The 18,828-nt window shown below is 35.2% G+C and overlaps 1 protein-coding gene and 1 long non-coding RNA gene across 2 annotated transcripts in view; one reads left to right on the top strand and one right to left on the bottom strand.

Moving 5' to 3' along the window:
* The window catches only part of LOC149161051 (putative LRR receptor-like serine/threonine-protein kinase At1g53420), a 126,576-nt gene extending 123,513 nt beyond the window's left edge, over positions 1 to 3,063 (bottom strand). The window contains exon 1 of the mRNA XM_089436872.1: positions 2,518 to 3,063. Coding sequence (XP_089292998.1) covers positions 2,518 to 3,013 — 496 coding nt within the window. The 5' untranslated portion in view covers positions 3,014 to 3,063. The remainder of the gene's footprint in view (positions 1 to 2,517) is intronic.
* Positions 1 to 13,436, top strand: part of LOC149161050 (uncharacterized) — a 67,893-nt gene extending 54,457 nt beyond the window's left edge. The window contains exon 6 of the long non-coding RNA XR_016261829.1: positions 12,917 to 13,436. This is a non-coding gene — a long non-coding RNA (uncharacterized LOC149161050). The remainder of the gene's footprint in view (positions 1 to 12,916) is intronic.
* Positions 13,437 to 18,828: the final 5,392 nt, after the last annotated feature.

Below are 18,828 nucleotides of genomic sequence, written 5' to 3'. Positions count from 1 at the left end.
CATTAAATGTTGGTTTTCTTAAATAGGTCTCTTAAGTAAATATTTGTGTTACATCCTATATTTATGTTATTTTAGTCTATTTCACAAGTCATACTAGTCATATAATCTAAATAACCTCTTTTTAAATCTAAAAAAATAAACACAAAGTTGAGTACACTATAAAAAAAAATAAACACAAAATTGAGTACACTATTTTAAATATGTTTTAATAAAAAGACCATTAAAATATCCAAAACTATATATATATATATATATATAAAAGTTGTAAACTAAAATAAACTAGCTATGAAAACTAAAAATGATTTCCCTCCCTTACCACCAATTTTTGAGTTATAAATAGCTTAAATGTTTCAATTTATAGAGTAGCTATTCCAATTCTTTTACATATAAAAGGATAGACACAAAATCAAACATAGATTCACTATATTTGGTTTAAGTTTAAATATGTTTCAGTGAGATTCACTATATTTACAAATTATATTTCTTTAATTTAAATTATAAGATGTATAATAAATAAATTATAAAATCAAATAAATAGACTATAAAAACTTAAAAAATAATTCAGTACTTACCATCACCAAATTTTGAGTTATAAATAGCTTAAATATGTTTTGATATATAAATAACTTTGTTGAATTATGTTGCCAATAAATTGTGGCAGCCATGGAAGGGGAAAGGGGTGTGGGGTGGGTTGCGGCTTGTGGTGACAGGGGATTTTTTCTAACTTCCATTGGTGACGCTTCAGAATCCAGACAAGTTTTTTCTAGTCTTTGAAGTAGATTGTTGGAATGAGTGTTTTGATAAACATATTGAATTAACTCATGTTTACAGGCAGTAGTAGAGATGTTGCAAGAAATAAGAAGAGGTTTGTGGGACTCATAAACTTTGGCCAAATTGAAGAACTGTCATGGTCTATCTGTGGAATGTGTCTGGGACTAGATTGTATCTGAGTAATTATGATGTTAGGAGGGTGAATGATACGAGACTGAATTCTCTGAGGTAGGAAATCAGTGCACACATGATAAAGGAGAAGAGAATGATGCATAAGGACCCAAGTGATGCCTATCAAGATTGGCCTTTGCTTAAGGGCCCAAGTGATGCTTGACAAGATTGGTCTTTGCCTAGGGCCCAAGTGATGCAAATCAAGAATATAGAATATGGGATAGGAATAGAGATGAGATTTTGTCAAGAATTATTAGTCCAAGAAAAGATGATATTTCTATATGGGTTGAAAACACTTAAAATTTTCTTGAACAACTTTCTTATATAATAGAATTAAGATTTCCACATTTATTTCTAAATAAAATTATGTATAGAATATTAATCTTAAACCAACAAAAAAAATAGTTTTTAAAAGAAAAATTAATTTAAAAAAATCAAATAAAAAATTTAAGAATTTAAAATTGAATAATAAAATTAAATAATTAACAAAGAAGAAAAATCGATTTAAAAAATCAAATAAAAAAATTATAATTTTTCCTTTTAATTTAAATAATAATAAAATTATATTAAATAATTAAAAAATGATAAAGAAAGAAATTTTGTCTACCAATTTTATTTCGTTACATAAAATTTTGTTTTGATAAAATAATAATAATCGCTTAATTAAATAATAAAATATATAAATAAAAATTTAATATTAAAAATAACAAATTAATTCAAAAGGTAAAGTAAAAAAAATAGATAAATGAACTTTTCGATTTAAATAACAATAAGAAAATGAGAACTCTCTCATATCTTTTTTGTTATTTGCAATCATTTAAATGTGATTCTTCCTAAACAAATATCTTTAAATGAGGGTTCAGAAGAGTTTTAAAATTTATCTCTCTTCTTTCCTTAGGGGGAGGGCCTGAGCTTGCAGTTTCAGGTGGTGAAAATGAGAAGGAGATAAGCACTTTAGTTATCGTCTTTCTTTAGCTAATGGAGCTCCATTGATAAGGATGCGTAACCAGGCTCGACTGTTAAGGAGAGGACCTTTTAGGGTGCTCGACCATAAGGATGCGTAAGCAGGCTCGACTGTTAAGGAGAGATTTTTGGTAGGAATTTGCAAAAGAAATTCAACAAATCTTGCAGAAGCAGTGTTTAAATCGTGTTTTTGAAAATGATATGGAGCTCGACTGATAAGGATGCGTAAGCAGGCTCGACTGTTAAGGAGAGGACCTTTTAGGGTGCTCGACCATTACGCAGGCTCGACTGTTAAGGAGAGATTTTTGGTAGGAATTTGCAAAAGAAATTCAACAAATCTTACAGAAGCAGTGTTTAAATCGTGTTTTTGAAAATGATAATAAATTCAGCACCATCAAAAACGTTTAGAATACTCAAAATCTTGAATTTAACAACTTTAATCTACCTTTACAAAAATCCATTTCTAAAATTTATCAAAATATTCATGATTTTAATGGCAAAAAAAACAATGTAGTTAAACTAGGGCATTCTAAACTACCACTAGCAGGCATTTATAAGCTTTTAGTTTGAAGTAGCACACATGTCTCTCAGATGTACGGAATAATAACATACCTGGGTCTGAGCATATTCCTAGTAGATTCACGAGATTTGGATGACGTGGCAGCCTTAGAAGGATAGATAACTCTTCGCCGAAGAGCGTGGAATCAACTTTCAGTAGTCTTTTGACGGCGCCGATTCTTTTTCCTCCCAAATTGGCACGGTACACACGTCCAAAGCCGCCCTCGCCAACTAGATTTGAATCTGAGAAATTCTTAGTGGCCACAATCAGATCTCTCACACGATATGTGACCCACGATGCAGGGTTCGATTCTTCGTCTATACGCGTCCGCGGCCGAGCTTTCTGACAGTACCACCAGCACGTCCCCAAAATCAGCGACACTGCCGCCACCTGTGCAACCACTATCAAATTTGGTATTACCGATTTGTTATGGGTTTCGGATAATAAGCGAGATGGAGCCTTTGCCAGTGATTCAGGGAGACGAGCCAGATCCGTGCCAGATGTGAACGAAAGGAACAACACAATGTTGAGCATCGTACCATAATCCATCCTCCAAAGGAACAACACAATTCTGAGCACCGTACCAGAAAGAGAAGCTTAGAATTTTGATCACTTATGACTATTCAGACAATTTCTCAAAATCTAGACAATTTCTCAGGCTTAGAAAGGCTTCTTATTAATAGTCAATTTCGAAATCCAGACCATTTTTCTATACGCACATGGTACAATTTGCCCTCTCCTCAATAAATATTATTATATTTGTTTAATATATTGTAATCTCCTAGTCTACCAAGACGAGTATGATCTGAAAAGTATGACCGAAGATATATTATTATATTTGTTTAATATATTGTAATGTCCTAGTCTGCCGAGCAATATTGACTCCAATGAAGTAGTTAATTTAAGTGGCTTCGCTTTCCTTGGAGCAATATTGATTCGCGTCATAAAGTCAAGTTACATAGGGGAGGGACGCTATTATGTGTGCGCCCTCCCTACCACGTCGCGTGTCGCTATGTGAACCCTCGTGAAGATCGTATGACACTTGTTTGTCGTGGAGGTTCACGTGGTGGGCATCGTGTCATGTACTTAACTATCCTTTCCGCATCGTTTCTAGGGTTTGTTTGGGGTCATTGCTGCGATGTTCCATTTTCCCTTTGTCTTTCTGCTCGAGGCCGGTTGTTGGGTGAAGCCCTCCGCCGAAGATGGCGCGGGACGGCCCCAGAACCTGTGCGCTTCGTCTGGTATGCAGGTGTTGATGTCCGCCATTGTTCGAGGTTTAGGGTTTATGGTTGGAACAGGGTTTCTGGCTTTCTTGTGGTTTTCCACCTGGATTTGTTGGTCGTTCTGGACCGCCAGTTGTTTAGGGTTTCTTTGGTGGTGGTCTTATTCGCAGTTTTTGTTGTTTGGGGAGGAGCCGGTTGCAGTTTTACCGAGTTCGAGGTCGAAGGTTTTTTTTAAGAGGTAATTGCAGGTTTTGTTGTTCTGTGTTGGTTTTTTTGGTGTTTTTTTTTTTTTTTTTTGTTGTTGTTGTCTAATGGCTTATTTCTTCTCGTTGCAGGTGTGGAGAAGGTCTAGCGAAGGTGTGGCGAGCTCCGGAGAAGGTCGGCGACCATCCATGGCCTCTATCCGGTAGGATTTTAATCCTACCAGCGATTTCTCTGTGTTTTTCAACACAAACAACCCTATTTGGAATTTTTGTAAACTTTCTATGGCAGGTTTTGAGGGTTTAGGGTTACAGGGATCTTTCATCCCTTTTTTGTGGATATTTTGATGTTGTTTGTGGCTTTTCATGCTGGTATTTGTGAAATTTTCGCTGTTATTGTGCTTATTCGCTGTTATCGTGCTTATTGAGCTTCCAGGGATTTGAACCAGCAAACCCTAATCCATCGCCACTGATTATCCAAAAATCTTGCTATTTTGTCATTGCCACTGACCCAGAAGGCATTTTCTGCAAACAAGTTTTGTTCTTTTATTGTCAAATTCCATAAACAAAAGCCTCTAGGGTGAAGAGCCTTAGAAAGAAGAATTGATATTAGAGCATTGTCTGTGTACATAGCTCTAAAATTATGCTCCATAGTCAAGTATTTTTCTTGAATCATCCTCCAAAATGGCTTAGTCATTAGGTTTCACTTGGAACATCCAGTTTCTTCGGCGGAGGGCTTCGCCCAACAACCGGCCCCGAGCAAAAAGACAAAGGGAAAATGGAACATCACAACAATGACCCCAAACAAACCCTCGAAACCCTCTTAAACTTGTCACTGTAAAATGTAAAATACATTTGTTGTAAAATCAGATTTAGTTAAGAGTGAATATTACATCAGAAAGGAATTTGAAAAAGATGAATAAGCAGAGGGTAAAAACTAAAATCTGCGATTTTGTTATGCTTCAGCGTTTGTCTTTGACTTGGAAAAAAATGGAAGATGAAACTGCTTTTTTACATTGTTGGGTGATTGTCTTTGTGAGTTAATCCAAGTGTTCTAAGGATATGTGGTAGGAACCTTGGATCTGACTGCCCTCCAGTTCTTCAATTATAATAAGCCCAAGGTCCGTGACGTGCAATTTTTGATAATATGTCAACATATTTGTTGAAATCCCTATAAATGTATTGGAATTTGATCTCTCGTAAGTATCCTCTTATTTCTCCAATTTTGTGTTTCCAGGCTACCAGTTTTAGAACTTCTAATTGTGTTGCTCCTTTTAACCAGTGAATTACACATTTTGAGTCACCTAGGATCATAATATTTTTAATGTTTTTATGCTTTGCAACTACCAAAAGAGTCCAAGTTGTTATTAGTTCTGCTTTGGTATTTGTCTCGGGTCTAATACTAATTCTAATGTGGATAGATCTATTCTCTCGCATTTTGATCAGTCCCCCTCCCTAGGTTCACAGTTGTTCCTTGATATTCGTTTGTGTTTGATATTTTCTCTCTAAGATGAGGGCAATTCGGAATTTTGCTTGAATTTATATTAGTTATTTTTGTCAGAGAGTCATACTTAAAAATATTGGTTTATTCTTCTTAAACTTGTCACTGTAAAATGTAAAATACATTTGTTGTAAAATCAGATTTAGTTAAGAGTGAATATTACATCAAAAAGGAATTTGAAAAAGATGAATAAGCAGAGGGTAAAAACTAAAATCTGTGATTTTGTTATGCTTCAATGTTTGTCTTTGACTTGGAAAAAAATGGAAGATGAAACTGCTTTTTTACATTGTTGGGTGATTGTCTTTGTGAGTTAATCCAAGTGTTCTAAGGATATGTGGTGGGAACCTTGGATCTGACTGCCCTCCAGTTCTTCAATTATAATAAGCCCAAGGTCTGTGACGTGCAATTTTTGATAATATGTCAACATATTTGTTGAAATCCCTATAAATGTATTGGAATTTGATCTGTCGTAAGTATCCTCTTATTTCTCCAATTTTGTGTTTCCAGACTACCAATTTTAGAACTTCTAATTGTGTTGCTCCTTTTAAACAATCAATTACACATTTTGAGTCACCTAGGATTATAATATTTTTAATGTTTTTATGCTTTGCAACTACCAAAAGAGTCCAAGTTGTTATTAGTTCTTCTTTGGTATTTGTCTCGGGTCTAATACTAATTCTAATGTGGATAGATCTGTTCTCTCGCATTTTGATCAGTCCCCCTCCCCCACTTAGGTTCCCTTGCTGACAAGAACATCAAGAGGAATCACAGGAAGATTGAGTCTTCTAGGGGCAAATTTAGATTGCATAGAGTTGTGTTCTCTGAAGTGTGCAACGACCTTTGAAGATTGAGTAAGGAAATAGGCTATATCATTTTTTAAGATAATATCGTTCCTTAGAAGACAAATGCCCCATGCCACAAAGATGGGAAGAGAACTGAGGCGACAAGAATTCATGACCCCGAAAATAAGAGATTCCTCAAAAGAAGCCCATCTTTGAATTGTGTGGATGCCCAAATCCTGTAAAAGTGTGGTCCAGATTCCTTGTGCAGCATAACATTGTGTAAATCTATGATCCACTGTTTCTTGTTGTTGTCTACACAGGTTACAACTATTAGGACCTACAAAATCTCTTTTTTGTAGATTCTCCTAGGTTAATATATTATTGTGTAGGGCTAGCTAGGTGAAGCATTTTAATTTGGCTAGGATGGGCCATTTCCAAATACAATAGTTCCACCATCTGTGATTTGGCTCCACCTTTGAATATAGAATTGCTTCATATGTCAATCAGGCTTTTACCTCCCCAAAGGATGTATCCCAGCTCCAAATCAGATGGTCCTTAGAATTGTTTACTCTAATTCCATTTAGGTTTATCTCTAATATAAAATTCTTCCATTCCTCTGTTGGGATTCCTTCCATTCCCAACTCTAATGAGGTTAGCTAGTAGTTTCCGGAGGACAAAGAGGAGCCACTTGTTTTGATATTATGTAAATGGACAATTCCTTTGGGATTAACATAGTTAATTAATTCTAGAGAAAACTTGTAGGCACGACCTTCTCCAATGAAAGGGTCCTTACCCAGGACTCTTTGTTTGTCATCCCCAACTTTCCAAGCAAGCTTGTTAAAGAGAATGGGAAAAGATGTAGTGAGATCTTTCCAGACAATGGAGCCTCCTTTGACCAGATTTTTTGCATATCCTTTGATCTAGTCCACTATAGACTTGTGATTTAAATACTTTCCTTTTATAATCTGACTCCATAGACCCCCACCGAACAGGGCTCTCCACATGTTTTTTAGAGATAAAGATTTTGCAAACCATGATAGGTTTTTAAATCCCCATCCTCCAAGGTGTTTGGGGATAGATAGTGCTAGCCAATTGATAAGATGGATTCCCTCCTTACTATTTTTTCCTTACACCCATTGTACATTACTGTCTCTTATACCCCTTCAATGGCAACCTTTTCTAGATTTCCTTTTGTAGCTGCATCAAAGTTCAGGCTGTAGATTTCTTCCAAGGAGGTTTCCATTGTTCTCCTGGGGACCTGTCAGCTATCCTTGATTGCATAGCTCCAATAGATGTTTTCCCTGTGGCTCCTTAACCTGTCCATCTTCTTGGGAAATCACTTTGTCCTCTTAAAGTCTCAGCCTAATCAACCTAATCCAATAAATGTGCTATCTCTGATCAAATCCCCTTTTTCCAAAATCTGGTCCAGAAGGAATCTTTTTCTTCGCTGGTAGCCCCTGAGCAATGCTTGGATGTAACAGTCCTTAACCAAGAAAGAGCATTTGTCTTTGTCAATCCAGCACAGTTTATTCAAGCTTTGGCATATGAAGAACTTTCCTTTGGTTAAGAGCTTCCTGAAGGATCTTTACTTCTGTTGGGTTGAGTTACCAGATAATGGTCCTGGCTTTTCCTCGAAACCTCACCAATTTCTTAAAACTGGCTGTTGATTTGAATTATATTTCAGTAAGTTTCTTCTCCAATTCATCCTTTTTCTATGAGCTGACTAGATATCCTATCCAGACTTGGAATTTTGGATAGAGCCTGATGACCCTGCCACTGATTATCTTACGGTGTTGTTTTGATTCAATTGTCTATTGAGCTACATGTTATCCCTAATGTTTCTATAAGGCCAAAATACTCTATCTTTGCTGATGGAACAACCAACTTGCATTATTAATATTGGTTGTGAATATATTTGACATATCTTCCAAGTATTTGGTGTCAGAGCTTAGCATACATGGATTCTATGGAATAGACTTGAAAGCTATGGACAGCTATAGCCACGTTTTAGAATATTGTGAACATCAACCAGAGAGATGACTACAGAATGTTCTTACATAAAACCATCAGAGAATATTTTAGTCTAGGTCAACATGAGTTAAGGAGTCCATCTTGGGATATAAATTCAGTTAAGCAAAGAGTTCAACTTGAGCAACTGTCTCTAATGGTTTGGAATCTTGGATTTACATTGATGTACACGTATAATTTTCATTCAAACTTTCATATTTTCTGTATTTTTTTGTATTATATAAACTACAATAAACTGATTTAAGTCACAGACATAAGATTAGAGATAGATTTGCTAATAAAAAGAGCACTGGTCACAAAGGCTAGTCAAATTGAAAAGTTGTTTTATACAATGTATATAAGATATACCTCAGTTCTCATGACTGATTCATTTAATAGACTATAGATGTTCCTTCTAAAATGGATTTTGGCTACAATGTCGCACACATTATGAAATAAAACAACCTAGGTTGTAAGCCAAAATGTTTCTGTGACAAGAAAAAGATACAATCCATCCAAAATCCACATCATAATGTGGTTAGAACCAAAAACATATGACACCCCTATTCTTTATGGCCCTGAGAATCTTGAGTGCCAAAACTCCTCGAGTTACCTTCTTGAGCCAGGTAGGTTGGCCTACCAATCAAGGGTTGATTAGGAAATGGTTGATTGCTGCCATATGATTGATTCCAATTTGCAGCTTCCAACCATGGAGGTATTGAGTTCCCATACCTCACATTTGCACTACTGACCCCTGCATTAAGTGGAGGTGTGTAATGAGCATACAGAGAATTGAAACCAACTCTGGTAGGAACAAGGAAAGAGGGTAAACCCTTAGTTTTATAGTGAGGCACTTGAATGTTTATGAGATCTTGGAATAATCGTGTATTATCTGCAATGGAGCCTAATGAGTTTGAAATAATCCTGGTTTCATAAGCTATTCTTGTATCGTTGATCATCCCTTGTTCCTTTTCAAGCATTTGTTGTGCCTTTCATTTTTCCTTTTCCTGTCTTGCCATTTGCTTTTTTTGGTCCTTAACTTGCCTTGCTTTATCTCTTTCAATCCTTTCATCTGCTCGACGTTGCGCTGCAACAATCCTTGCTGCCTTCTTCTCCTTGACTAGATCCTTCTTTTTCTGTTTTAATTCTTGCATTTCAAATTTCTTTTTTTTCAGACTCAACTAACAGGTTTATATAGTCCTCTGAGGTGAGTAACTGTGAGCTTCGGCCCAGACGAAGACTACCCAGTGCACCTTGCTTTTTTTTCATTGATACTCTCTCTACTAGTAGCTTTAGGAATCGGCCAAGTGTCTTCTCCAGCCCTCCCACCTGCATGTCATTGCTTGGTACTTCCCTTTCAGTATCTGTTGGAACTGATTGAACTATATCATTATCTTCATTTGATGCCTCATTATGTCCTTCATCTTCTTCCATTGATCTATTGTCCACAAAAAAATGAACAATTTCACTGTTCAATTCTGCTGGTTGTGAGGGCATGTCCATGCTTTATTCATTGGTTGCTGAGACACTATGTGCATTCATATTGATCATTGCTTCTGCTAGCCATGAAGGTGGGGTTACTTGGCTTGGCAATGTCAATTGGTCATTGTCAACTGCATGTTCAACAATGTCATTAACAATATCAGCAACAGGAATTTCATGTTCTTGAGTTGGTGGAACGATCTCCATGTTACTGCGAATTTGTTCATGGTTATATTGTGTTTCACATACAATTTCATCATCTTTAGCATATAAGTGTCCTTGAGATAGGGAAATCATATTACCAGCTACAACAACATCATCTTGGTCATCTACTTCTTGCACTTCAACACCTGTTTGGGCATTCCCTTCTTCCTGACCATCCACATGAAACGCTTGGCTACAACCAGTATCATGCATAAGAGCATCATAGTTCAGTGGCCAGATTCCTGTCCTCCTAAAGCCAGCCTTGATATTTGATGGTGTTAAATCCCTTTTAAAAGCTTTACTTGCAAGCTCTACTAGCTCGAACCTTTTCACCTCAACCCCTGGATTCTTTGCCATCCATGCAACGCGCTTCGACCTGAAATAGTTCTTGAAAGGGCCAAACACACTAACATCAAGGGGTTGCAGTTTGTGAGTGGTATGAACGAGCAATGTCAACAGGTCAATGCCTAAATTGTTTGCTACCTCAATTGTTTGTACAACCATGTGGCTCCCATGGCCATCTAATGTCAATAGGTGTCTGTTATTAGGCGAGACGCCACCTGGTACCGATGCAGCAAAGTGAAAAAGCCAACTTAGAAACAGTTCTTTAGTCATCCATGCATGGGGATGTGCAGCCATGCATGCACCTAGTTCACAGTTCTGTATATAGTCTTTAAGTTGATTTTTACCTTTGAATAGATAAAATCCTGGGATTGAAGTACCAATTGCATTGACACAACATAAAATAGTTATCCACTCCCTGCTCTTAGGAAAAATATTTGGCACATTTCGGCTCCCTCTCTTGGCAATTACCCGTATGCCACAATTCCTCCCTGCCTGTAAACTTGTTTCATCACAGTTCCATATATGGTCTACTCCATAAGAATGTTTATCGTAAGCACTAGAAAGTGTGTCATAGAACTTTTGCACAACTGCAGGGCGCAAATTTAATGCTCTGTCTCTATCAAGGCCCTCAGCAGTACACAATACAAGTTCTGGATGCCTTTTTTTAAACCCAAACCACCATGATTTACCAGGAAACCCATATTTGAATGGGTTTGGCCTCCCTTGACAGATTTGAGCAACTGTTGATTTGAGTTGTATCAACTCTAGCCCATGTCCCAATTGGGCCATCTCTTTACACCACTCAACCACCTCGGCCTCCTCCTCCTTAGTCATAACTGTAAGAGGCCCTCTACGTTTTGTATGAGTCAGTCCATTTATCCAATAATGTATTGATGAGGGAGGAATACCATGTTTTTTTGCAGATGCCCGAACTGAGTATCCATTAAACTCTATGTCGTCAATTGCAACTAACATTTGTTCTTTTGTCCATCCTCTTATAGCACTGATCTTTTTAGTTGAGCTTGCTCCTTGGACTGTTGTTGATGGTGGTTCTGTGGCTGATGGTGTGTTAACATCAGCTGCTGTCACATGGTCATCCTCAACAATGTTCCCTGGTGCATTGTTGGCATTGACATCAGCTGTCCTGTCCTCATCAGACGATGTGCATCGCAGCTGCGCACCCCTTGTCACTCTCCTGCCACTTCTCCTTGTACGAGCAACATAACTTCCTTTTGCCATAGATGCAACAACCTGTAAAATTATTGCATGCATTTAGACATTAGAATATTTGTAAATTATGCTTTCATACAAGGCAAAAATACTTCTGCTTTATTACAGGAAATTATCAACATGTATGTTACAGGAAATCGAATTGCATTACTTCGTAGTCTCTCATTGCAAATTACTTCGTAGTCTCTCAATTGCCTGCCTGTTCATCAGTTTAGCAACTTTTATATGGATATCTGCTAATGGGCTTCAAGTAGGATTCTATGATAGAAGTTGCAGTGTAGTTGAAGGCATTATTCAGCAATCAGTTTCCAAGGCTTTTGCTCAGAATTCCCTTATAGCAAGCTGGGCTTATAAGGATGCATTTCCATGACTGCTTCGTTAATGTAAGGATAGGAACTAGCTAAGGCATAAGCAAGTGAAATGTGCACATATATTTTGTTTCAAATATCATTTTCCATTTTTTTGCTGTTTGGCATTGCCAAAAATGTCTCAGTACTGCAACTTCTCCATTGCAGTCCATGGCCACCATTCCAGGCATAGTAATTAGTTTGGAAACTCAAACAAAATATGGTCATATGCTCCAGAAGAGTGCTATGCCTGTCATAATCACAGTAAGGCTGGGCATAAATTCTATGTTGGGAACAACTTGCAGCTGTGATCAGCCTTGGAATGGACTTATCAGTCATAAAAAGTTTTAGAAAATTGAACTGAAAAAATTAAGTATGTTGAAGGCATTCATTTTTTTTATTTTAAGGAATGGTTTTAACTTTTCTAAATAGCTGTATTTAGAACCTACTTTTTATTCAATGGCTGTTTGTGAAACCATCCAGCTATCCTTTTAGCAGTTATGGCTAGATAGATCATGTAAGAACTTTGATAAATGAAAACAATGAAAACAGAACTATAAGAAGAATGAGTTTCAATGGTTGTTTGTGAAACCATCCAGCTATCCTTTTAGCAGTTATGGCTAGATAGATCATGTAAGAAATCTGATAAATGAAAACAATGAAAACAGAACTGTAATAAGAATGAGTTGTAATTGATATAACTAACCTGGATATATTGGCAACTGTTTTGTGATGTTGTCTTCAAGTTTGTTGAATAGTTTGAAAGCATAAGATGCAACTTCAACAGTGGGTGGACTTCTTTTATAGTTTTTGGCACTTGAATTTAATTGGTGGACATGGATGCACATGGATTGCAATGGCTTCATTTTGAATGTGTGGTTTGGATTTAATTTGATGTGATCTAATGGTTGGGAATTGGTTATTTGTTGATCCATGTGCTTTGATCTATTTTAATGAGAAATAGAGTGAGTTGGGTGTCATTTATTGCAGTTATTGGGTCTGGGTGTCATTTATTGAACAAAATGGGTTTAAATGTTATTGGGTTGGGTTTCATTTATTGAACATAGGGTGTTTAGTTGTTGAACAACACAGCAGTTATGGCTGACATACATTCCCTTTTATTATGTGCAGGTAGGAATATTTATTTGGGATACAAAGCTTCAGTTCTGATGAGTGGGGGTTGAAGTGACTGCTACTTTGTACTTCTGGAATAGACCATTTTGGAAGCCTTTATGGTTTTAGCTGTTTTCTAGTTGGGTCAATATGGTTTGCAGTCTTAAGTAGTAAGATACTATTTATGGACAGTTGTGGGCCCAGTCAATGTATGGGGAAATTTTGGACATAAATTAATACTTATTTATACTTAATGTTATTTATTTTTGTTTAAATATTGGTTTCAAAAGTCTCAATTTATGGTGGTTTGGTGGGACCAGTACTATATCAATTACTGGTCCCTGCACAACATTAGGAATCTCTCCCCTAATATCCTTCATTTGCAAAAGTGAAAGTTATTCGTTTACTTTCGGCGGAAGAGCATCCAGATGGGGCTGGCAATTGTGGAGCAAAGGAAAAGAATCCAAGGGTTAAACTGTTAAAAGGATCCAATTGTTTTAAGCAATCTTACATCCTTCTTCATCTTCGATTGCACCTATTCATGCATCCAAGAGCTATACTTAGTCAGAAAAACATATCTCACCCACTTTATTTCAAATATAAATATTGAGGAATTATTATGAATTCTCTTGGATAAGGAATATTTTTTGGATAAAATATGTACTTACATGCACTAAATGAATAAGTCCTTAGAAAAGAATATATATATATTTTCATAGAATAAAAAGAATAAGTTCTTGAAAGATTATTTGTGCTAATTTTTTGGAAAGAAAAATGTATGAATTCGTGTGCATTGAATGATAAAAACCAAGAGTATTTTATTGGAAACTTGCTTATAAAACATGTGCATATATAAAAGAACCCATGTTTGCTTTTAGAAAATATTATGTGTTTGTATGTATATAAGGAAAGGTGATTGTGTTAAAAGACATCAGTTTGATGCACAAAAGATTTAAGAAGACATTTTATTTTTCATAAACAATGTATGTGAGTATTGCTTGAGAAAAGATAAAGTAACTGAGTTGATTTATTAAAGGACAAGAGATTGCATGTAATTATGTGATTAATTCCTTTGAAGTTATTCAATTATTCCTATGCATTAGATTCCTAAAAAGAATCATTAGACGCTTAAGAGGAATATGTGTTTATTTTATTAGATTTTCTTGATGAGAAATGTGCACAAAATAGAATTACCATGCTTGATATTTCTTGAGAAGAAATAAGTTCTTTGCATGCACCAAAATAGACTATTATGCTTGATATTTCTTAAGAGGAAACAAATTATTTGCATGCACAAAATATAAATACTATGTTTAATATTTCTTGAAAAGAAACATGCTATTTGCTTGCACGAAAAATACAAATATTGTATTTGATCTCTTGAAAAGAAATATAATCTTTGCAACCATGAAAAGTATATCTACGATGTTGGTTTCTTTGAAAATAAATAATAACTAGCAGGTTAGTTATCTTTTAGAACAGAACATGTAATTCCATGTACAATAGACCTTGTAAATAGATCTATCATGGAAAGGATGCTTTTGAAAAAGGGGCATGAATTTGCATGCATGATAATGGTATCTATTGAGTTAGAATGGGGCATGCATTTGCATGCATAATAATAATAGTAATATCTATTGCATTGGAAAGATTACTTAGTTACATGCACTGAGGGGCTAACTTTATTTGAATAATTTTTATTTGATTATATGCACGGAAATAAAATCTAAGATGTTAGTATCCTTTAAATGAAAATGGATGGTTAGAGTGATTTTCCTTTGGGAAATAACGTGTGCTTGTGCAGGAAGAATCATAGTAATGTGGTACTTACTTGACATGATTTAATAATTATATGTTTATAATTAATGTATGAGAAATATTGTTAGAGGAATCATGTTGCGATATTTTATTTACATTTCATGTATACGCATGAATTGACATTGAGGGATCTCTTTTAAAGACTAATTATTGGTTGATGAATGTTTTATCTAATTATGATATCAAAATATGCTAAAGAAAATAATGGCAGGAAATGATGGTGACATGTGTAAAGGATATATTATGTTTAACATTGTGGCATGTAAATAACTAATCGTCCATCCAGACGAGAGCGAGCTGCAGGATGGTCCATTGATGAAACAACTAGGCCACAAAGATATAAAGATTAAAGATTTGTAGGTAAATTACATCATGATGATTGTAATATATTTTAATTAGATATGTTCTATTTAATGATATTTCTTCGTAAGAATTTATAACAATGGTTAAGGGATGGACTCCCTTATAAGCCATTGAGTGAGGGGTTAACACCCTCATGAAAGTTTAATAATAAAATTAAATGTTTGCTAGTTTTCACCCTACGGGGTTTCCAAGGTATATCGAGGTTCAATGATGTGGTGGATTATTTTGTTGGTATGATGATGGTGATTCTTTGCATGGTGTGATGTTTATAATGTCAAGTATGTGATTAATTAATATGACTAAGAGAATCATGAAATAGATGCAAGGTTCATCATACAATTTATGTTAATATACTACAACAATGGTTGTTAATAGTTATGCGACTTACTATTCCTCCATTAAAAGTTACTCTATGTAATGACGAACATTTTATCTAATGGTTAATGAGGATCTGGAATAATGATTTAGATAATTACTCGTGGGTAATTTGCGTAAAAAAATTCCAACTCCATACATTTTCATGTGAGGTTACAAGGGGATGTTACAAGTGGTATCAGAGATGAAGGTTATAACACTGGCGCCTTTGGGATTATTAAGAAGAAATTAAATCGAGGTATGCTACTAGTGAGCATCAATTCAGGTATGAGTCTAAAAATCTACATATTGATATACACATTAGACTACTTTTGGCTTGAGATGCATGATGCATGTTTTTAACTGGATTGAAGAGTAATAAGTGATAAGGTCTACTGTAAAACTCTATTCATGACATTTGAATCCCGATGAGGATAAAGAATAATAAAACCTATATTACACCTATGAACAATAGACTTTAACACTCACTAGTAAAAGTGAAATTTGACTACCAACCTTTGCAAATATGAAAATATTAATGATACATTTAATGAACATGACTAAAGTTACAATGCTCTACTTTTAATGAGTGAATGCATGAATGTAGAAGATAGGGAATGTCTTTGAAGAGTACGATAAAATGTTTTATAAAGGACATTAAAAGAACCCCTTTAGATGTTAAAAAATAAACAATGAGTCAAGTAGTGAGACTTAACTGTAATAACTACTTATTGGTTGAGTCTTGTCATGGTTGCATTAAGATGGTTGGTAGAATTGACTAACTAATAAAAATTATATGCATGAATTAGTTTTGATTAAAGATTATTTCAAGTTGTAAACAAGTGATTATGGTAGTTACTTCATGTGTTGGTCTATTGGTAACAATACACTGCGGGAAGTGGAAATGTTTGGATTGTTACCTAACTGTTATTTCCATTTACACATTAATGAATTCCATTTACACATTAATGAATATAGGCATATACTTTTATGCATGATGGTATTGTACGCGTGGAACTAAAATGATTGTGAAAATGAATACTTATTTATGACTAACGTTGTTGATGGGATTAAGCAGGGGTAGCTTAATGGAAACAAGAAAAACTATGAAAGTAAAACATTACAATGTGAATTACAACCGTAAATGAGAAAGTATAATGTTATGATATGTATGATTTTGTTATTTGGAAAAGCCAAAATGCATATCACATGTATGTCATTTATGTTTCTTGTCAATCTAAATTTTGTGGAACCATGCAGAGGGTTAAGTATAGGTTCATTGTGTACATAAATGTTTCTTTTGTTAATGATAATGCACATATGGTTCGTTATGTAAATCACTATGGGAAAGAGTGCTCAAAGATAATTTTACATTCTAGACAGTTTAGGTCAACTGTGAAAGGCAAGGAGGCCTTGGGTTGATGGCAGTTGTCTACCCAAAGGGGTTGATGGCAGTTGTCTGCCCGAAGGGGTTGATGACACTTTCCTAATCAGATTTCCTCTCCCTATAGATAAATGATCTCAGTAAGGGAAAAGAGTTGGCTAATATGATGAAGAGGGGAAAAATCCTGAGCAAATTCTATTGATTTGGAGCCTGTTGGAGGAGGCCCAAAATTCCTCATAGACGAGACGATGTAAGAGGAATAGGCAGGGCGTTGCCAAGAGGAATCATGTATTGGACCCTTTGTGGTCATTGTAATTTTTGAGTTTGTTGATTAGTGGAATTCCATAATGGACCTCGTATGGTCTCTATCAAATAATTGTTTGTATGTGAAATTAACTTGATCTGGTTAGGGAAACTAGTTCCCATTGGTTGGGAGGAGCATTATTTTTCCATTATGGTTCTCAGAGTAGAATACATTAACTAATCATTTATGTGTTGTGTTGAAAATGGATTTTCTATATGATTGTGTACATATTTTATGTACATCTTGACAAAAAAGGAGCCTAATGCTCGGTAAGGAATTATTGTTAGTGTAGTTCCTTTATTGTATTACCAATCTTATGAATGTCTCTAACAATGGCTAAGACAATTTGTTCTTGTTGTAATATTGATCATTTCAATGATTGGAGAGCTAGTTGCTCTCTAATTACTTTTATAAGTACTAGGTGGATGTCTTTAGCGGGAGCTAAGACAGAAGACAGTGTGCATGTGGTGCAATGATTTATCATTTTGATGACTAGAGGGTTGGTGCTCTTTGAGGACTTGTGGTAGTACAATGATTGAAATATCGCTTGACATTGCATGAATGATTTATAATTAAAAGTATTTCATTTGATTGAAAATTTTGTGACTAATGTAATTATGTTGGATGTGTTGATCATAGATTATAGGGTGCTTTCCATGGAGTACTGAAGGGTTATCCAACCATTCCTAGAGTGCTTGCATAAAACTAACCATGAGAGTAATTGGTAAGTGACAGTAAGTTGGTATAGAGATTTTGTTTTGGTTTTATGAATTTGAATAATGGTTGAGTAATGGAAAAGATAACTTGCATATTCTGTAGCTATAAATACTTATGACTATTGATAAAACGTTATTGTTTTTACTCATCGATATTTCTTGGAAAATGAAATCCTTGATTTTGAATGAGAATGATCCCCTTCTAGGTTGTTTAGATTATTATATCATTTGTAAAAGTTAAAGTTCCAATGAGAGAAGAACACTGAGGATGATGTTCTCATTGAGGGGGGGAGTAAGTAATATCTCTACTGTAACTCCCATAAAAACCTAAGTAAAAACTCTCATGTTTATAAAGTGAAAATGTTAATTAATAAGGTTTATCCCTATTCCGAGAATGTAGTCATTATTTCATAATGTAAAATACTACGGAGTTAATAAAAAAGGTTTGTTTTAGTCGTCAACATAGAATCAGTTAGTGGTAAGTGGTTCTTAGTATCCTTTTATTCTTTATTTGTCAAGGATCAATTCTTAAAACAAATGTTTACCCATTGATGATGGCACTCATGCATATTTGTTTAAAGAGTATAATGTTCATGGTGTTATACATATGCATGGCAATTATAATCAAATGTAGCTAATTCGGTTGCAACCACTAGAAAGCAACATCCACGTTCTTTATCTCCCAAGGGTTGTAGATGAGGGGAGGTTTTTGGTATTGCCAATGATTGAGACGAAATGATGATTACAAGAGCCCGGTTAAAGCTCCATATTACCTGAGGTGGTCTCTACATCCAATGATTTCAACTTTTGAAAAATACTTGATTCATTTGATAGTGAACCTAGGGTCATCACATCAACGGATTCAATATATTCAATATGGAGGAAGGGTTCAACATTTATTTTTCTATGTAAGAGATTGATACTTGAGAGCTGAAGGTAACCCATTTTCCTTTTCTCATTGGAAACGATATAGGATCTATGGCTTCCTTGG

Source organism: Pinus tabuliformis, chromosome 5_2, assembly GCF_031772625.1.
Source record: "Pinus tabuliformis cultivar Carrire ecotype Pingquan chromosome 5_2, CPIR1, whole genome shotgun sequence".
Lineage (NCBI taxonomy): Eukaryota > Viridiplantae > Streptophyta > Pinopsida > Pinales > Pinaceae > Pinus > Pinus tabuliformis.
This window is presented reverse-complemented; position numbering and strand designations above follow the sequence as displayed.